This window comes from Salminus brasiliensis, chromosome 20 (assembly GCF_030463535.1).
Source record: "Salminus brasiliensis chromosome 20, fSalBra1.hap2, whole genome shotgun sequence".
Classification (NCBI taxonomy): domain Eukaryota; kingdom Metazoa; phylum Chordata; class Actinopteri; order Characiformes; family Bryconidae; genus Salminus; species Salminus brasiliensis.
In genome coordinates this window covers 9,546,604-9,568,695 of record NC_132897.1, presented here as the reverse complement: position 1 = coordinate 9,568,695, position 22,092 = coordinate 9,546,604, and the positions used below count along the sequence as shown (strand labels likewise).

At 42.0% G+C, this 22,092-nt stretch overlaps 1 protein-coding gene and 1 long non-coding RNA gene across 4 annotated transcripts; one reads left to right on the top strand and one right to left on the bottom strand.

Moving 5' to 3' along the window:
- Positions 1-816: 816 nt before the first annotated feature.
- On the bottom strand, positions 817-8,825 carry nr2f1a (nuclear receptor subfamily 2, group F, member 1a). Its single transcript, XM_072665146.1, has 3 exons — positions 7,106-8,825; positions 5,258-5,785; positions 817-2,257 (listed from the first exon to the last, which is right to left on the bottom strand). The coding sequence occupies exons 1-3, from the start codon at positions 7,536-7,538 to the stop codon at positions 1,983-1,985; spliced, it is 1,236 nt and encodes a 411-aa protein (XP_072521247.1). The 5' UTR covers positions 7,539-8,825; the 3' UTR covers positions 817-1,982.
- Positions 8,826-9,142: 317 nt separating this feature from the next.
- Positions 9,143-20,045, top strand: LOC140542244 (uncharacterized). 3 transcript variants are annotated; one of them, XR_011977988.1, is made up of 3 exons: positions 10,356-10,678; positions 16,843-16,875; positions 18,399-20,045. It is a non-coding gene; the product is annotated as an uncharacterized lncRNA (long non-coding RNA). The 3 variants fall into 3 exon arrangements; XR_011977987.1 differs by lacking the exon at positions 10,356-10,678 and adding an exon at positions 9,143-10,344 and having other exon boundaries at positions 16,843-20,045; XR_011977986.1 differs by having other exon boundaries at positions 16,843-20,045.
- The last annotated feature ends 2,047 nt before the right edge of the window (positions 20,046-22,092 follow it).

The following is a 22,092-nucleotide window of genomic DNA, read 5'->3' as shown; positions in this document are numbered from 1 at the left end:
TCTAAACACCCTGAAAATCGTGTGATGCAACTGAGCATATGTGTGTAAAGTAGGCTAAAACAGCCTAAAGCGAATAGTTTTGCAGTCCCATAACACCTGAAAACAATGTGATGCAATTAAGCACGTGTGTGATTTATGTTAAAATGAAAAAAAAAAAAACAGCTTCAAACGATGACAGTTTGCTCTCTAGGATAACAACGAAGCTCCCAGTATCATCTGAACACCTGCAAATCGCATGATGCATCTGATGACATGTGTGTGATGTATGTTAAAACAGTCTAAAACGAAGAAGGTTGAAGATTTTCATTAGGTTATCAATGAGGCACCGTACAGATACTCGTACACACCTGAAAACTGCGCCCAATACAACCTAAAACGAAGAAGATTTTTGCCTTAGGATAACAGTAAAGAATCTGAACACCTGAAGATCGTGTAACTGTAATACAATTTCGCAAATGTGTAATTTAGGCTAAAAACAGCCTAAAACAAAGAGTTTTCCATTAGGAAAACAAATAAGCCGAGAAGCAACTAAACACCTGAAAATCATCGTGTGATGCAATTAAGCGCGCGTGTGTAATGTAGATTCAAAAACAGCCCAAAACGAGAACAAATTGCATTAGGTTATCAATAAAGCTCCCACTAACATCTAAACACCTGCAAATCGTGTGATGCAGTTGTGCACGTATGTGTAATATAGGTTCAAAAACAGCCTAAAACGAGAACAAATTGCATTGGATTGTCATTGAAGCCCCCAGTACCACCTGAACATCTGAACACCTGAACACGACCCACATAAAACGTGCTGAGAGTGAGACATAGTTGCCTATTTCTTTTTTAATAGTATAGTCACCATCACACAACTTCATCAAGCGACCCTTCTGCACAAGCATATCATGGATTGAGCAAAATGGAAGCAACAACCAATAAAAAAAAACAAAGAAAGAAAAAAGAAACAACGAAAATATCAAGACGAAACAAACAAAAATGTATTTGAAAATGATATATTAAAAGTGCTTTTGATTTCTCATGTCTTTCCTCTTTGACTGATGATTGACTCAACACACGCACACACACTCTCTCATAAACACACACGCGCACACACAACCAAGAAAAGAAAAGTTTCACCGGTGTCCTCTCCTTAAAATGTCCATGAGGTCAGTTTTTTTTCTTTTCTTTTTCTCGTTTTTTTTTTTTTTGCCGCAGTTGCATGTCCATAGCATCAATTGGGAGGAATGAAGGAGGGGGATGGGGGCAAGTTCAACCATCAGTGATATTGTCATTGCGATTAGACTGTTTCTTATTTGTCTAAAATTTTCTTTATTATTATTTTTTTTTGTTCTTTAACGTTTTTTAAATTCTCACTTCAATTTTAATTCTTGGAGAACATAGCTTCAACAACATATATCGCACTCATTATAAGAAGCAAAAGGTTATATCAAAAAATCATTAGTATAGAATCACAGAAAAAAACTGGTTTAGAACCAGAAAAAAATACAAAACAGAGATACATAGACACAGGACATTTCTTATAATTGCTTGGAAACATTACTTTCCTGCTAAGTCTTCGTTTTTTTACTGCGCATATGATGTTCTTCAATTTATCTGTACGTATTTTGTTTTTGTGGGGTTTTTCTGTTCTTTTGTACAAAAAAGGAAAATAAAGACTAGTATTTTACAAAATGGAGCGTGTTCTTGATGATGGCGATGGATTTACAAGGGAGTAAAGTCCAGTTCTTTCATCTTTATACATTACGTATTCCACCTCGGTCCGAGAAGACAACAGAAGAAAACAAAAAAAGCAAAAAAGCAAAAAAACAAAGACGAGAGAGAGAGAAAATCAAGTCTTCCAAGGTGAGCAGAAACCAGGTCCTATATATAGTCTTCTTGAAAGAGGGCTTCAGAGCAGAGTTTTTTTGGTCCTTCATGTCTCTTTCTCTCTCTGTTTTCTCGTTTTTGTGTGTGTGTTCACTCGCTCATTGGGATCATTGAATGGACATGTAGGGCCAGTTGAAGCTGCTCCCGGATAATAACATATCCCTGATGAGGGTTTCAATGGGAGTTTTACCTACCAAGCGAACGAAGAACAGCTGTTCAATTACAGACGAGGAGACGGTGCGCAGAGAAGGCAGCCGCAGCAGGAGCTTCCCAAAGCGGCTGGGCTGGTTCGGGTACTGGCTCCTCACGTACTCCTCCAGAGCGCACTGGGACTTCTCCTGTAGGCTTTCGATGTGCGCCGCGTCCGACAGGCCACAAGCGTCTGGTCAGGCAGAAGAACAACCCACACACGCACACACACGCATACACACACAAACAACAAGAAAAGAAGAAAAGGTTAGCCTTCAGCACGGACGCTCCACAGCTGAGGTGAACACACACACACACCCACACGTAAGCTACACATATATACACACACACACACACCACACCAACGCAAACACCATGCATCACGCAGCGCACGAGGAGCTCCGTCATTATAAATAAACAAGGCGAGTGCGCAATCCCTCAAACGGCGACGCGACGGATTCCCCCGCGTGGCACGAGAGATACCACACGCGCGCTCGTAAATCAGACCCAACAAACCAGTCCGAATCTCCAGCCCCTTGTGTGGCTTTTCAAAGCCCCGCTGTCTGAACGCGGCTAGCTGGAGAGCGAGGACGAGGCGGCCATGTTTGGGCTGAAAGCATAGAAATGCAGCCGAGATCTTAAAAAAGAGCTAGGGTATGTTAATATCCGAATTATGACCTAATTACTGTACAGATGATATCGAGTCATCACCCTCCTTCCCACTGTTTCCACCAACCCCCCAATCCCCACACACACACCAGAGACAAGGCCGCTGGAAGCAATCAAATTTATGGCCAGGGCTTAAGCCGAGGACACAATCGCCGAAATTTAGGAAAAGGACCAAATCACAAACACATTACATGAGGAGAAAATAAGGAGTAGAGTTTCAGGAACTAAGTTCGTCTCAGTTGCTTGTGATAATGTAGTAAAGCAGACTATATATATATATATATCTTCAGGTTAGATGTTCTTATATGACTGCCTGGCTGTCAATCCGGTTCAGCGAAGACAAGTGCATAATGTAAACACCAGATCGGGATCAGAAATTAGTATTAAAATATTGCAAATAATATTTCCTTTTTTGTACATGATAAAAGCGTGACATCACACCAACAGCCCCACTGAGATTGATCCTAATTGTACTGGACTGTAACGCACTCAGGTTCAGAACAATGACCTTCTGCACTTCTGAACTGTGAAGTCCAGGCTGAAATCTCCCAGTAATGTGACCTCATGCTCTGACTCTAGTGCTGCATGTGCAAATAACAGGCTCACGAGGAAGAAGAATACTTCAGTGTGCAATTAATGGAGAGAAGTAAGTGGACGTTAGAAAAGACGTTTGTTAATAATTTATGCGTTCAACTTAATAAGACACCAAACACACTCAGGCCTAGACTAGAAGGCCCAGACCATTATCCAGGTCATGGTGCTGTTATTTATATACTTACATGTATGTGATTTTTCAATTAAAAAAAAAAATTAATGTTATGTTATATTAAGAATTAAATCTAGTCTATTTGAAGGCAAGCACAGGTCAAGGCTCCATCACTGTCCATTAGTTGAGCTCTCACAACTCAAATAGCGTTAAACCGTGACATTTACCTTGTTTTCAGTTCAAATATACTACATCTGAACTGAGAACTGTAACCAGACCACATGTATTGTATTTATTTCAGTTCAATTTGCAAAACCCAGGTGCAAAATGCTGGACCCCATTCAGAGCAGTTGAATGGTAACTATGGTTGATAACTAAGGTCCATCATGAGGCTGACGTCATTGCTAGGGAGACTGAATAGTGACATTGTAATTTAATGAGATATAAAATCAAAATTATTCATCATTTTTAAAGAGCTAAAAGCAAGCAGATGAGCGATAAAATGAAAGTAAACAAATGCCGATTTTCGACTACTTTCACTACTAACACCGCATGCTTCTGGAAGCCATGCCAGGTCATACAATGCCCCAAAGACTGCGGCCTATTAAGTCAAACTGTAAAGCTGAGCGCATTTAATACCATTTTTAATGAAAAAGCATGACAAATAAACTTGGCGACGAGCAGCTTTTTTAATGTCAGCTCCTCCACATGGCAGTGCAATAAGCCACAGTGTGGGGATTTTGCACGCGATTAAATATTTCCTATGTTGCCCCTTTGGCCACCAAAAACTCGTGTTTTTGTGATGGCTATGTCAAACCACACGAGATGCTGACTGGGGTCGTTATATATATAGCGTTATATCTGGTGTGATAATAACGTCTTATTTAATATAATAGGGAGGTCCAGAGACCAAAATTGCAAACTACAATTGTGGTGCAAGCACGTGAATATTGAATGAGATTCACTGAGCTCCATTTTGACAAATTGTTGTTGAAAAGCTCTTTTCCATTTTAAAAACTGGACAGCCCTCGTTCAAAACGTGACGATGGGTCAAATTCACAGTTTAAACGGTTTCGTAAAAATAAAAAACGTAAAAATTCTATTTTTGCGATGGAGCAGGCCTAAACAATTGACAGAGATATGAAAATGTGGTGTGAATAATTAGGTACAAATGCCATAAATTTCTCTGTACACCTTCAAGGCTTTTGGGAATAATGTGCCTCCGCGTTCATGTCAGGACAGTGTTATGAAATTTCACTCGGACCCACAATTTGCGTTTTTTAACGGACGCCTTTGTTTAAACGTTATCCTGAGCAGTGAGGACTAAAAAATGCTTGTCTGTAGCATTGTAATTTAGTAGTGACCTCAAGTCTTTTATAAGCTATCGCTCTTTAGAGAAGTACATATTACTATGTATACGTTTTTCTTTAAACAAGACTAAATTTAGATAAAATGTAATCTTTAAATTCACCACCAGTTTAGAATGGACATACATTTATTTAGTGTCCTACTGTCAGAATTATAATATAGATTAGGCCTGTGTTTTACATATTATTGTGAGACCTGTATAGGTTAGAATTGCAGAGCTTTAATTTTATAAGCCTGCTACTTTTATACCAAAATAAAAATACTAAATTACACCACCTGTGTGGTAAGCACCGCTCTGTGTGCTCACGGTCTTCTTAAAACAACAAAAAACAGCTCTAGCTCGTGCTCTAGCTCTAGCTCCCCGTTCGCCCGCGGCCTCGAGCACACACACACACACACACACACTTTCTCAGACATTACACACACTCATACAAGAGCCCCCAGACTCACCCGAGGTGAAGAGCACGATGGCCTTGATGCAGCTGTACTCCGCCGAGTCGACGTGCAGCGCCTTGAGCTTCTCCACCTGCTCCTGGAAGATCCGGATGTGGTCCATGAAGGCCACGACGCGGTCCGCAGACATGGGCGATGCGTGCAGGCCGGCGGCGGCGAGCAGCGGCGCCACGTGCAGTGGCATGGAGCACTGCGCCGCGTTCAGCACGAACAGCTCGCTCCACGTGAGTCTAAGCAGGGACACCTGGTCGGTGATCTGCAGGTCGGGGAAGAAAGGGATGTTCCGGGCCCACTCCACGGCGCTGAAGAGCAGGCGCGCGGCCAGCTCGCAGATGTTCTCGATGCCCATGATGTTGTTGGGCTGCATGCACTGGCTGCCATAGCGGGACGTGGGGTAGGGCTCGGCCCGCAGCAGCAGCGAGATGTATCCCGAGAGGTAGCAGTGGCCATTCAGGGGGTCCCCATTGGTGAGCGCGTATTGGCCCGGGTTCGGCTGGGTCGGGGGCATTCGTCCTCGCTGAACCGCTGACGAAAAGAAAGAGAGGGAGAGGAAATGTGCATCCAGAACTGAGAAACATCATTCAATGAGAAGGCTTTTTTGTGGAGGGTCCACAAAAACTGCTCGTGTTTAGTCGTATTTACCAGGTATATCAGAATATACCGGTTTGTACGGGTGTGTTTGGAGCCTTTATAAGGTCATAGCCTCGGCGAAGTGGCAGTGTTTACGTTTGCATTTGTGCACTTACATAGAGCTAAACGTGGACACACTAACTGTAAACACGCTCGTGCATGCAAAACACAACGCCATGCTCATTTTTAATTGAGTTTTGCCACAACTGATTGCTGGCTATAAGCATTTAAACAGCATGGGCTGTGTACACATCTCACTGACTCTACACTACTGCTTACTATACAGGACCACAGACTCAGTAGTAGAGCAAAGTAATCACGGTGCTGTTTAATTTGCACGCTAAATATATTTTAATCAGCTTTTCCTATAATATTAAACACGTGATTTGATATATAGGTCGAAGGGTTAGCCGTGTTAGCTCTGGTGTAAATCGAGGACAAAAGCTGCGCGTTCTAATAAAAAAAAAAACCCAGATGTGTACCGTAAAATAACAACAACCTAGAAGAACGGTGCGGACCATAATACAGCTGTGCTACACTCTGCTGACACAAGTGCTGTACACAAGTTGGTACCGCCATTGTTCACATGGCTTTGAGGTTGAAACAGGCCTCTAAACACACACACACACACACACACACGCTTGCACACACTAGCCTACTGACTACTCAGTCAAACACACACACACACAAACACTCAACTTCCTATAAAATTGAGTTGAATAGTTGGACAACTACATGATGCTCTTGTGCTTAAAGTAAAAGTGTGTATGCATGTATTTATATATACATACACACACACACACACACACACACTGTCTCCTCACACACCCCTCGAGTTCATGCATGGCTCTAACATCTCGTGTAGTTAACCGAGTTGCAAAGGATGCACACAAACGTATAGCCTGTGGGCTAAGCGTCATGCTATCAAAGCGTGTAAACAAAACGTCTATCTCTAGAAGAGATACGAATATGAGAGCGTACACACACTCTCTTTCTCTCTGGTGTATGTGGTGTGTGTGTGTGTGTGTATGTATGCAGAGCGCGACCTTTACGTAACACAGCTCTGCAAGACGGTCTGGGGAATCTAGTATAATACTATACCGTGTGAGTGCGCGCGAGAGAGGACAAAATCACTGTTTTTGTTTGTTGTTTTGAAGTAAACAAACAAGTAAACAACAGACGGGAGAATGACATATATAAGTAACATATATTCACCTTCGCGCCGCATGCCCACTTTTAAGCACTTCTTGAGCCGGCAGTATTGGCACTGGTTGCGGTGGTGCTGGTCAATAGGACAGTTCCTGTTGGCACGGCATGTGTACGTTAAGTTCCTGCGCACGCTCCTCTTGAAGAAACTTTTGCAGCCCTCGCAGGTGAACTGGCCATAGTGCTTGCCGCTCGATTTGTCGCCGCACACCACGCACTCGATGTGCTGCTGGCTCTGCGCCGAGTTCTGGCTGCCCTTGTCTCCGGCCGTGCCTGGGGTGGACGGCGGCCCCGGCTGGCTGGGGGTCTGCGGGGTGTGCGGCGCCGCCGACCCCGCTTGCTGCTGCTCCCTCGCCGGCTGGGCCGCCGGGTTGGGCCCGCTCGGAGCTCCACCGGCCACGTCGTCCTGCGGATCGCGCCAGACGCTAACTACCATTGCCATATCTCGGGCCCAGGGAAAAAAAGTGCTTTCAAGCGAACACGGCTCGCTCGGTTCTCGGAGCTTGGGAAAGGGAAAAACGGGGGGCTTTGGGGGATAAGGGGGGAGGGAGATAGGGAGAGAGAAGGACGAAAAGAGAGAGATAGACAGACAGAGAGAAAGAGACGAACGGAGTCAAGCCGGAGCGGTCAATCTCATAGCAAAGGAGGAGAAGAGGAAGAGAGAAAGAGAGAGAAAGGGTTGAGGGGGTAGGAGCCTAAACCGATCGATGCATTAAAAAATTAAAAAACAAAAAGCAGAATGAACGGAGGGTGGATGAAGATGAAGAAGGCAAAGCCCGATCAGGATATGCAGCTGTCGGGAGGCCAGTTCCACGGTAAATTGCAGTCAGCCATTCGGGTGCCCCGGTCGCGTGGAGAAAGAGAGTCCCAAAAATAGGAAAACAGGAAAAAACGTTTTTTGTATTATTATTGTTGCTGCTGCGGTTGCTGCTGCTGTTGTTGCGCAAAAAATACCTCAGTTCGTGCGCTCGGCGTGGACGTCGAGGCGAAAAGCAAAGCTCTCTCCGGCGGATCCGCGATCCAAAGTGCGGCGCGAGATAAATTCCCGTCTTTTTTTCCTCCCCTGTTCCTTTCTCCGTCCTCGCCGCTGCTGGAGAGAAGGAAACGCCGAAGAGCGGAATTCTCTATCTATGTTCATGAATAAAGCTCATCTGGTCCAAGCTCCAAAAAAAAAAAGAAAAGAAAAAAAGGAAGAGAAGACCCCCAAAAAACACACGCACGCACGCACACACACTCTCACACACTCGCACACACACCGACAGCAACGTCGCCCGAGTGCCTATGCAGTTTCACCTCTTCCAGTCGGAGCGGAGCGAGGATAAAGAGCGAGAGGGAGAGAGAGAGCGAGCGAGCGAGCCAGAGCGAGAGCCAGAGCGAGAGCGAGACTCACACTGAGAGAGAGGGAGAGAGGGAGAGAGGGAGATAGAGAAAGAGAGACGGGAGAGAGAGAGAGAGAGAGAGAGAGAGAGAGAGAGAGAGAGAGAGAAAACAACACAACACAACTAATAGAATATGCAACGAATGGAGAAGGAGAGGAAGATGAAGAAGAGGAGGAATAAGAAGAAGAAGGAGAAGAAGAAGAAGCCTCCGAAAAAATGCACGCGCTTGGACGGGAGGAGCGGAGCAGCAATGTTTCCGAAACGGAGATCCGCGCGAATGTCTGTATATAGTGAACTTTGACACTACTATTGAAACTGACACGTTTCTATGGAGATCGCTGCGCCTTATATGGTGCTCGTGTCAAGGAGCCAAGAGAGGGGCTGCTGGCGACTGATAATCAAAGGCGACTGACTGGTCAGAACCCTGCGCGGAGGGGGTGGACGGGTGGGGAGGTGGTTGGAGGGGGGGCAGAAAATAGGAGGCTAAGGTTAGCCAAGCCTCCTTCACTCCATTGGTTAGAGTCCTCGTTCCTTGCTACCTACGACTGAAGAGGGAGGGAGGGTGGGTTGTGTGTGTGTGTGTGTGTGTGTGTGAGCGTGTGTGTGCGCGCGCGCTAGCGTGTGTGTGTGTGCGCGTTCAAGGAGGGAGGGTTGGGGGGTTTAGATGGCGGTGGTGTTGGTGGGGGGTGTTCCTGACATGCACGATTTACATTGCGCTCTCTTTCCTCGCGCTGCTATTTACTTTGAAACCCGATTAGAATGGACCGTCTATTGTGGTCGAAAAAAGAGAGAGGAAGAGAGAGAGAGAGAGAGAGAGACTCTCGGTTAGAGTGAAGGGTTAAAGAACAAAACACAAACAAAGCAAAAATAAATAAATTTAAAAAAGGCATGAACGACCCCCTTGAAGTTTTCGGAGGATGCTATTGTTCATGAATGGTGGGGTTTTGGACGCAGAAACGCACCGCCAAACTGACCGCTCGTAGGCGGGTTTGACCACCGCGTGGTCTTGCTATAACCGAGCTGTAATCCGGAGAGAGAGAGCCAGGCAGAGAGAGAGAGAGAGAGGGGATGCGAGAGGGAGAGAGAGAGAGTAACGGTGCAGGCTGGTCTAGATATGAGGGATAAAACGATGGATTGTGCGTAAATGGCCCAACGTAGCGTCCTAACGTTTCTAGATCGTGCTTAAGGTGTGCTGGGCTTCACCCGTGTGGTCGTAGAGACTCGGTACCGGCGGAAGTTGCCGGTTGTAACGGGCAGCAGAGCGGCTTTATGTGCTTGAATAGCGAAGCCTGCGCTTTACAGGCTTATAATGTCTGGATGGGGCTGCCATCTAGCGTACAGTAGACAATTACAGGCAAACAGAAGAGCATAATTTATTGTTGTTAAGTCTTTAATCGCATGATATTTTTGTTTTTATTTTCTTCTGATTATGTTTTATTATTTTCCCATTTCGTGACTTTTATTCTATTATTTATGGACTATTTTCACCTGTTGATTTCCTGCACCATGGCTTTTTATACCTACATTTTCTTAGCACGCGTTCATCCACGCTGAGCTCAAAGTTGGAAGCGATTATTAGGTTGGAAATATAATAAAAAATAAAGTCTAAAACTTTTAACTGCTTCGTGTTGCAATTTCAGAGCGCTGTAACTGGAGAACGGCGCACGCACTTAATGTGAACAACCCGAACTTTACATCCCAAGTTTGGGAAAATGAAGCTGGGTGAAAATGACCACTGCTCTCGGAGGTGTGTGCTGGGCTCCTCTAAGGAGCTCTCCTCGAGCTAGCAAAAGAGAGAGGGAGAGGGAGAAAAGAAGAGCGAGAGAGAGGTGAAACGAATACGATTAAAGGAGACAAAGAGAAAGTTCTGTAAGTGTATCATCAAGATTTTCCTCCGCAGGGCTGGGGAGAGAGAGAGCGAGAGAGGGGAGAGAGGGAGAGGGACAGCGAATGGGAGCACAAGGCAAAACGAGCAAAGCAAAAGCTGCGAGAGAGAGACGAGAGGGGAGAAAAGTGGACAGTGGGAGAGAGAGAGAAGGGAAAAGTGGACACTGGGAGTAAAAGAGAGAGAGAGAGTGAGAGAGAGTATGTGAGAGTGTGTGCAAGACAGTGAGTGTGTGTGTGTGTGTGTTTGTCTGTGTGATGGGGCAAAGTGGACACTGGGACACCGGCGATGTTCCTCACTCTGGCTTGAATCTAAAAGGCAAGTAAACTCAATCTTTCTAACATCATATCATCGATCAGGCTGCAAGTGTTCCTGCTTAGCTGATATTAGCATAAACAGGCGTAAACAAGCGTCTAGCTTCAGGTGATGCTCACTCGTAAGGCAAAGACTCACTTTACGGTGATGTACCTGTTTCTTTCCAACGCTCCTAACTGAAAGTGATGGGGTCCGCACTGGAATGGGGTTTAAGCGTCTAGCACAAGTGCTGCTGCTCCTCCCTGCAGGACCCTCACCTGGTCCTGCTCGGCTCGTTTGATCACCTAATGCAAAGATCGATAGCGGTCTGTTTGTCTGAGCGATAATGTCAGCGGATTAAAGGGACAATTATACGATCGAGTTGGTCAGTTGAAGGGAAGAGCTGCGTTTAAGAGTAGCCAGGCTATCATTCATATAGAAAGCACACTGTCCAGTTTTGCGTTTTAAATCACGTTAACGCTTTGTCCTTAAACACTAATAGTAATTTCAAACACATTTGAGAAAAATCTTAGCAAATATAAACCTATGTAGACCTGCTTATCTTACTAATATATAATATCAGATCTGTTTTCAGTCATATGTATTCATTAAATTGATATTTTGGTTGCTAGTATGTGTAGTGAGTTTAATGGGAATTATAGTAATTGTCAGTCATTTTATAATTGTAATAAAATGGTATAAAACAGCATGTACAAACCGGGATCAAATGCTGTAATACTTTATAATACAAACCAACAACCAACACCCTGTAATGCCATTTAGTGAAACGTTTGCTGATTTCACTTTTGTTTATTTTTAAAATGTACACAATTCATTCATTTACTCAGCCTTTGTGAACATCATTTATTAAAATGATGATAATAATTATCTAATAAAAAATCTACTTCAAATCTAAATACAAATCCAGTCAAATAATTTTGCTGTAAATATTTACCAGCTTTTTTTTTAAAAAAAGCTTTCTGTCTACATGTAATTTAATGCATGTTGTCTTTAGGAAGCACTGTTAAAGTAATAAAATGCCACAAATGGAGGACCTCCTACCACGCCAGCACGAAAGTAAACTCACTCCGGTTAGACAGTTAGACAGTTAAACACATTAAAACAGCAAAGCAGACACATTATTAAATAAACGCTTAATTCCCATGACCCCCACCCCACCCCCATACACACTATATATATATATATATATATATATATATGTGTGTGTGTATGTATATATGTGTGTGTGTGTGTGTGTGTGTGTGTGTGTATGTATGTATGTGTGTGTGTATATTTGTGTGTTCTATAAACCATTTAAAGCGCTTTTGTTTTAAGCCAGCAATACCAGAAGCACTACTCATACCCAAGACCCTAAAATACCACTTCATTTAAGTCACATACTTTTGGTGTCTGTTCCCGTGCAAAAAAAGCCTTTTGATATAAGATTGATTTATGCAAAGTACATGCTTGAACAGTGTCTTACATCAGTACTCCACGCCGGGCCTGCAATGAGCGTATGATTGTGCTTAATTATTGCATTATCAGCATTAAAAATAAATTGTGATATTAGCACACACACACACACACACACACACACACACACACACACATATATATATATATATATATATATATATATATATATATATATATATATATATATATAGTGAAGTTAATACATGAAAATGGGGTCTAGAATTTCCCAATCAGTCAAAAACAATTAGCCAAAATGTTAAAAGCTGAAGATTTGTTGCAACACAGCCATAACATTTAAAAGCACTAAAACCTATAAAATGTATTTTCTAACAAACAGAATCTCGTGTTTAGTCCCGAATCCTTTTTATTTCTGAAATTAAACACTAGTGAATCCAACATTCTGCTGCAGGGCGATGTAAATAAATCTGGACCTCTGCCTCTGTGCCGTGCCTTTTCTCTTTAACCCACGTAGTGCCCCTCTCTAATGCGGTGGAGGGGTTTTTGTCGCAGGCCCCTTCGCTTTGAGTGGGCTCTGCCTGAAAGGGAAGAGGAGGGGGCTTTTGTCCGATCTGATCCCTAACTATTTGGGGGGCTCAGATTGGTGTGAAAGGGACGAGAAGGTCACTCGAAATCGCCTTTTATCCGCTGCCATTTTCACTATGGATCAGCAACTTTCAATGGCCATCATCTAATCGCTCTTAATGGAAAGCGTAGTCGTGAGAGATGGGGAAAATATCTTAAACTAGCACAGCCAGGACAGCTCTTTAACAGACAACACAATGAACTTGCATTTAAGAATAAAAAAACAACGGAAAGTGCAGTTTTTAGAATTGTAATTCACAAATTGCTGAAATTAACCAAGGAATGCTTGATTTGTAGGGGTTTACAGACTAAACTGTGTTCAGAAGAATAGAAAAGGCAGAAATCCGAAAGCGAGAATGGCCTCGGAGTTACTCTGGGAAGTAAAGCATCTACAAAAACGCCGTTTCCGTTTTATTTTACATTTCAAGACGTTCTGTGAAGTATTTCAGTTTTGCAACTCCTCAAAGTCGCCTTCCCCTCCAATAGTGGCCAGCTCCAGTGTTATTCATGCAACGGAAAGTCGCCTACTATTACAGGCGTACTAAAGCAAAACGTGTTGGAGAAGTATACACACGTCCAACGGCGCCCAAAGCGGGCGCTAAACACACCTTTACGCTATGATTTCGTGTTGAAACGGGGAAACCGCGCGAGCGAGGACAAATGGGGGCGGAATGGCTTTTCCAATTAGCCCGCGGTAGGAGCTTTAGTGAGAGGGACTGTCAATTTATGCTGGAGGTAATGGCTTTATTGCTCACAAACCATCATCTATTTGGAGCATATGTGCTAATTGCGTTGGACGGTCTCTGAGAGCAACATCATAAATTCGACAGTAGTTAAAACAAGTCTGGACCCACAGCAATTAGGCCATCTTACACCTCTGGAAAAAGGATGCAAGGCACGTTCAGCACGCATGCGCAGCGAAACGGCCGCTATTGACCAATATTTTCAGTAGTGTGAAGGTCTCACCTTTGAAAGTCTGACATGAGTAGTACACAGGTCAGTTTTTCTGAAGGTAATGGAGGGGACCACTTTACAAACTATGTGGTTTGAAGATACCGTTTTTAGAAATGGAAAAATAAGTTGGAGAACAAGCATTTACGCTTTTTTTTTTTTTTTTTTTTTACAGAAAAACAAAAACTGTTCTTGACTTAAGGACCATAAACCCCTGTCATCAGTTTCTAACATTCTTCTAACATTCTTAACACCAGTACATATTATTTACAATAATGGCTATTGAATAAACTATCCAAAGAAAGTTTATTTATAGAAGTAATGAAGGGTGCTTACGCAGGACTGCTACTTTCATGTTCATGCACCTTTCCCTTCAAATATAATAGAGTAGAATTGAACTTAATACATAGAGTAGTTTGTATGCTATCAATTCCTTTATACAAGAAAATTAATATTTATTACTCGTTTAGCCTAAACAAATGATCCAAACTAAGGAACTGTTATTAGTGGAAAGCCATCGCCTGCAAACGCTTCCGTTCTCCTCTGAAGCCCAAACAGGACAGCGTGGTCCGCCGTGGTATTCCAAGGGATTCCCTGCTATTAGTTTAAGGAAACTGCAGGGCAAAGGTAAACGCGTGCTGGAGAGCAGATCGGAGCAAAGCTTGTGGAAATTTGCACGGATTTACTGCACATCCTCATATGATCAGCAGGAAGAGCGAGACAAAGCGGACTCTATCTCTCGCCCTTTATCTCTGTAAAAACAGCTCAGTGCGCATTTCTCACTTTAGTTTTTCCACTTTATGTTTTACAGCGTTCTTCCGTATTTTAACAGCAAATCCGAGCTGGAACAGGGCTGCGCGTTTCTAACGCAGTTTATGGGTTAAATCATTTAAATCAGGTGCAGGAGCCCACGTGAGAGGGAAAATGAGAGCTGAACGAGGTTTAGGAAGGGAAGAGCGCACAAGTTTAGAAAAGTGAAGCTTAGAAGGGTCATCAATTAATATCTAATGGAGCAAAAGGGATTTAATGATGCAGGTTTGATTGGACTCTTCGTGAACAGTGCATATACTTAAACCATTTAGTTATGGGTAATAAACACGTATCCACACATAATCACAATCACACTGTATGTACTTTGGTGAAAAGCTGAAGTGACTTTCTGGAATGTTTGGGAATTTTCTGGAAAGGTGATAAGTAATAGATACTGTAATACTGTTTAGACCACACAAGCGCGCACACACACATATCTGAACATTTATAATTGGTTGGTCACAAGGCAATTTGAGCCTACATACTTTTTGCAATGCAATGCAATTAAAAGATTAATATATATATATATATAAACAGAGATTCAATGTGTTTGAACTTATTAACAAATCATATCTGACACTAAGAGAATGCATAACAGAATTTCAAAGGGTGTTAAATGAAACAAAAGCCTGTTTAAATGTAAGTGATCTCATGAATCTCATCTTTCTAGGAATGCCACATCATTAGCTAAAGTGGTAATTGATTCATTTTAACTGTAGATAGATGGAGCCGTGTTGAGGCTTTAGGGCTATCATGGGTTATCTGTGTGTGTGCGTGTGTCCATGTACATGTGTTCAGCACACTGAGAGCCTCCTGAATGAAAGATTCACTTAGCACAGATATTTCTTTCTTTTCGTCCTTCCTTCTTACCTTCCTTCTTTTTTTCTTTACTTCCCCATTGTGGAGACCTTCACAACATTGCCAGAAGTATGTGATGATATGACATTTAATTGATATGTTGTGTGTTTTTGTGGCTTGGTGGAAAATCCATCACGCCATGCACTGTAAGACCTGTAAAGCATGTGAAAAACAATTATTGACCCTGATATCAGGTAGGAACCCCAATTATACTGTATTTTAATGCTTAAATCTAAAGCTAATGTCATTACTACTGGGATTACAATGGACAATATTTAATACATCTTTGATGACCTACAATCAGTTTTCTTTAGTGCCTGTAGTCCTATTCAGTGCCATTTAAAAGAACATATGCTGATTCGAAATCAGTTTGTTTACTTCAAGAAGATTAATATAATAAATGTGAGCCACTGTTTGCATAAATCCACTGTAAGCTTTGGTAAAGTGGTATGTATCCCTCCTACCCTAACGCGTGCGCACACACACACACACAGCTTTTCCTACCATCCTAAAAAATAAAAGTAGCATACAGCATACACATATCAACAGATGCCCAGCCTATTAGTAGACTCAAGGTTATTTTTAGGATTAGCTTTAGGTTTTGGGTTAAAGTAAAGGTCAGCCTATTTTGATACTACATGGAATCATTTTCAAAAAGATCCTTAAGAACCACAAACAAGAAGTTTCCATCACAGAGAAGAAGAATTTAACTATATAAAGAATCATGTCAATATTGTACAGATTCTATATATCCTGTATAGATCCATTACATTTACCGAAAAACCCTGAAGAACCCTGTTGAACCTCATGCTCAGTTAAATTCAATAGCTATTAATAAAAAGTTTTAAAGATAAAGTGACCATCTCCAAGACATCTATAGTAGACATTATTAAAATTTATTCAAATGTAAGGAAAGGTCTTACATCTTTTTAAAGAGATGTTTTAGAGACCCTCCACATAATTAAAATAATCCAGCAGAAGATGGTTAAAATAAAAACAAATGAAAAGCATTTATGTTAACTTGTGTACACACACACACACACATGCTCACACCACATCATGTCATAGAAGTGTTTTGCCTGACTTGCCACATCAGCGAAGCAACTGGCTTTGACTGACTTAAAGACACTAATCTCCCTGACATTCAATCTCAAAATGAACATTAGTCATTTGTCAAGCATTCTCTTATTCTCTCATCAGCTAGTCATCTCTCATTTCATGGCATCCTCCTTTGTCCTCTTTTTTGGACATTCTAAGTGTGTGTGTGAGAGAGTTTGTGTATTAGAGCCTCTATCCTCATTGCTGTAGCAATTTCAAATCAAACATTCCCTGAGTCAGCATCTGGACTCAAAATTTGGGTTTTGACAAATTTGAAGTAATTACATCATTCAAATTTTGTTTTGCTTTTGTGTGTGTTTTATATGTGTGTGTCTGTGTGTGTGTGTGTGCATGAGTGTGTGTATGTAAAACCATTTACGTTAGTTTAATGAGTTGTTCTGATTTCCTGACAGGCTTGGCTAACAGTGAAACCTGAGCAGCTGCAGGTATGTCTATACACACATGCTCACACCCAGCACCATAATATCATAATAACATCAGTAATAGAAATCAAGCGTATATGAAGGAAATAGAGCAGTTTAATATATATTCTATAATATATTTGTAATGTATTTAAGTTGAACTGCTCTTCTATTTGAGAATGTGTCGCAGTGTTTATTTGAGTAAAGTGTTTACCAGTTTGTCCTCAAATATAAGGACAGCTTGGACATGTTGGGGATAAGCATTTAAAACCTAGACACTTTTGATTTACAGGACAATAACTGAGTGATCTATTACATTTCTTAAAAAGTTCAAACCAGAAGTTTTAAAAACCTCGGCTCCAAATCTCCAAAATAATTAGTAGTTATTTGGAGCTGAGGTTTTTAAAAACTTCCAGGAGATGGAAATCACCTTGACTTTCAGATAAAGACAATTCTATTGGTCCATTCATCATGCAGTTTGGAAATAATGTAAAGAACAACTGGTAAAAGTTATTTTTTTTAAACTATTAACTTTTAACTATTAAAATGTATTTATTTATTGAATTTGTGACACAAATACACAAACAAATATTGTTTCTCTTAAATGACAACTTTACAGTAGAAGGAAAAAAATATCCTATGATAGACACATATGATAAACAACTGCCAAATCCAAATTATGTATATGCAAAAATGTAGATATAAGGTTTTTGCAGGACTCTAGAATCTGACAGCTGGGGAAACAACATTTAAGTTCTATAAAAAAAACACTGCATCATAGGACCTGCTGGTAGTGCAGTCCTGATACTCCTGCTGTGGGCTTAAACACCAAATGTCTGCGGATTGAGAGGGGCAGTTTAGAATGTCAGTTTTCCTTCTCTGTCCATCTTGTCACTGAGTAAAATGGTCTCTCATCATTACTGTCATGCTGAAATGTCATTTTTTGACAAAGCGACTGACTAAGTGTGGGCTTTTGGACACTGGCACAACGCTCTGTCATTTCTTCTCATCTGACAACCAGATGATGCAATTTGGCCACCAAAGCATGTGTGTCCACCCATACGTTCTGTTCCTTTCTGCCTATTGTTTCATGGTGCTCTTCAGTGACACTGCAAAATGCTGTGGTTTAATACGCAATAACACAATGCCTTTAAAAAAAAATTAAGATGCCAAAAAGGGAGATGCCATAGAAGGGCCACTTTAGGTTCCCCAATGAAACTGTCAGTGGAATATTCAAAGTTTAACAATTGGCAGTATCATGTCATGGTTTCATACCAATTAAAGGATTTTGGAGAACCGCATGTCCAAGCCAAGAACTATTTATGAGCCTTTATTTTTAAGAGTGTACTGAACTGTTTATCGACTATGAAGGCCTGAGCTCTCTAAAACCCATGTAAATGCACCCGATGTTTAAAACAACAGCATGCACCGAAAAAAAAGCTATCTAGCATATACATTACAGTGGAGTTCCTATCGCTACATACTTTCTGTGACTCATCGTCTTCATTTTGCTCTAAAAGTATTTTCTATATGTGTCTGCCCTCTAGGACATCGATCTAGCATTATATTTGATGATGTCATCAGCGCTGGAGCAGCAAGTGGTTTGACGTTGATGTTAATACACCCATATAGTCATGATACATTTTTATTTTATGTGTCTGCGTAAGTGCTAACACACACTAGCGCACACATGTGGAAAAACAAACACAGGAAGCACTGTGCCTACATCTCTGTTTATGCTCTGTCCCTCTCTCACACCGAGTGTCCTCCGTTCCCTCTCTCTATCAGCTCTATCAGTCTCTAAGGGGAAAAGAATGCAGCCATCATTCCTAAACATGCACATTCCTCCAGGCTAGATCCATCATATCCCCATCCAAAACATGTTACTAACAAATGCAGTACAAGACTAATTGAAATAGAATAAGCCTTTAAAATGAAAGGGGCCCTAGTATTAACAGCTGTGGCACTCCAAAGCTAGCACTGGCTCCTGGCTCTTCTTTCTGATATAAATTAATAAAAACATCAAGCAGGGAGCCAAATGTTAGCTTTGTAGTGAAAAGCATCATATCATTCTTAATGTTCAGTGTAAGTCAATGTAAAATGATTTTACTCCACATTTTTTATTCCATCATCTTGGAGCATTTCTATTGGTCCATTCATCACGAAGTTTTTTGAAACAATACAAAAAACTTCTACTTTAGTAAATTGAACATCTGGCACCCCAGAGGTAGAATTGGCCAGCATGGGACTCCTTGCTTGAAAGATATATATTAATATAAATATAACGTCACGTTCACACAAAAACCTCATATCTCCAAACTGGCAACTTTTTAGGAGAAGGAGTAATGTCCTAACTTAAAATGGAAGTCAATGTAAAAATAAAAAATGGAGCATTTCATCTTCTTTAGTAATATTGAACATCCCTGTGAAATGTCATACAGCAGCAAACACCTTAAAGAGTCAAAGACAAAAGAAAGATGAACAAATGTAAAAATGATGAGGCCACAAATAGAAAAAGATACTGAAACAACTACTACTGATTAACATAATAGGAATGAAGGAGAGAAGGAATGAAGGACTAATTAAGTGATTTCTGACATATCTTTTTTTATTTTAACTGTGAATGCACAGTATGCGACTGTAAATGTCTCCTCTTAGCACCATTACTAAATGCTAATTGGCTTACTGGATGTTCATTGTTATCATTTGATGTTAATGTCATGTCTGCTACAGCACTGAGATTGAGTAGATTCTGATGCTATTTGATCCCCTCATGTCCTCAGCATTTCCTTCTCCAGCTTCCTATGCAGCTCCCCTAAAGCCAGCACGAACAAAAGCTATTGCTGCTCATCTATCAGAGCATGGTTAAAGGTAAGTGGCACCCTCTATTATGATGACAAGGCAAGTAATGGTACAGTCTGTCCCCCTGGTTCTGCATTACTTATTTATAGGTTAACCCCTCCTCCTGTGGTTTGGGCACGTCTGCTTTGCTACATTTCCTGAGAGCATGTGGGCGCCACAGGTGAACACCAACCAGCAAATCCAGTGGAGATACAACTAGCATTAAAGCAGCCATACAGCATTGTTAAGCCCCATTGATTACTGTACATATCGTCGTCCTTGATTCAAAATGAGAACGTTATAAAGACAGTGTATTTGAATGAGTCATCAAATAAAATGACCACATGCTTCCATGTCTCACTGTACCTTCCCTTTATTTAACCCTCGTTTCTGGAGTCCACTTTCTTTGTCTGATATATCACACGGTTTATGGAGGGCATTATTGTGTACAGCTCTCAAAGGACCAAGATGCTTTCCTCTGTGGATCATGTGACCCGATCATGTGCGTAGATATGATTTTCTTATTGGTTGGCAACAATGTGGAATGCATTACCGGGGCTTTTTATGGTGGATCTGCGGGGCTTAACCTTTGTATACGAGCATGGCTAAGCTTTTAGCCATCCCTGGCGATGAGTGGGGGGGGGGCGCAGCCTTAATTTTGCGGGTGATGACACCTGCCCTTTTCAGCGGGCTGCAGGAGAAGCCATGGGAATGCTCCCTTGCAACAGAGCGTCAGAATATTGGAACAATGTGCGTGAATGTGCTGCCACATGAACAATGCAACACCACATGGTGAGGTGATGGTGGGTGGAAAAGAGATGGCTGTTTTCAATGCCCACCCCCACTGTGATTCCCCTCTCTCTCTCCTCCCTAGTGTCCTTTCCCCTTAAACCCTGTTTGCTCCTTCCTTTCCTAGTCCTTGCCTTTAGATGCCCCTGGGCTTTTGGATATGGGGGTAAATAAGTAAACAACAGAACCTCTTTACGGTCATTCCTCGCAAAATGGAGGGAAGAGGACGCAGACCCCAGCAGACGGAAGGCAGACGACTCGGACGACATACTGCTGGATTATGTCCTGTATCATGTGGCGGCTGTGATTATATTCTGTCTTTCATCCCTCTATGTTCAGACACAGGGCTGTGGGGTTGCAGCTGTGTGGCGGCTGCCTCCAGTGTGTGGATCTTGCCTTGTGAGAGTGTGTGTATGTGTGTGTGAGAGTGTGTTGTGCGAGCCTGCTCCCTTGGGGCTTTCTCCCTGAGCCCAGGCTCTCTGATTCGGTGTGTAAAAGCGCCCCTGAATGATGGATTACTGTGTCACCGCGGCCTGCGAAGGATTAATTTGTTTCATTGATTTCTCTTTAGGCAGAATGCCAGCGTTTGCCGCTTCCCACCTCCTTCCCGGAGACTCCCGGCTGTAATAGACGGTAATGGCCTAAGACAAATCAACCCGTTTCTTGTAAAAATAGCAGCAAATAACCCCTGACTTCGCCTCGCGAGTGCAACCAGGGGGACGCTCGATCGCGACGGCCGCATTCACAGCAGGCATTAACCCCAGAAGGAGGCTGAACAAAGCTGTAAGTCTGTAATACTTACAGCCTCCACTCACGGCTCAAAATGGATTGGTAATGACCGGCTGTCTGGCTGCCCAGGTTAAGCATTGTTTTCCGTCACTGATAACACGGGCAAGCAGCTATTCCGTCCTTTTCTGTGGCTTGAATGCTGTTTTTGGGTCACAGGTACGCATCACAGATTGACTGTAACTACTAGTATGTACAATTAATGGGGCTACTGAATGTATCATATGGTAGTAACCCCTGTGTGTGGGTGGCTAGGGGCATGTGGTTGCTGTGTGGCAGGCCTGGGCAGCGGATGAGAGAGTGAGTATGTGTAAGGCTTCGGCCAGGGCTCCCCATGTGCTTCCCGCAGGGTTTCTGGAACACACACACAGGCGTTCATGGATATTACAAATCCATGAAAATTTTTGGTGCTCATCCTCATGAGCACAAATTATAAAATCGTTCTAGGATGGGAAATATTAATAGTCACACATGGATTTGAACCATGCCATTAAAACCTACACATGTAGTAGCTTATTATAGCTACTACATGTGTATATTAAATCTGTTTAGAATAAATGTCATAAACCATTAATAAATCAATTAATCCTACACTTTTACAATGGCTTCTAAATGGTTCTTGACATGCAAACATCAATAATTGGCATTAAAAAGGATGTACATATTGTGTGTTTTTTTTTTTTTCTTATACTAGCACTTCAAATAATAAAAGTCTTTTTTCTGTGGCATCTCTCCAAGTAACCTTTTTTAAAAAAAAAAAAAAAAAAAAAGAAGGGCTGCCCAAGCAGATCCTTTAAGTGCTTTAAGTTGTGAGGTGGGGCCTCC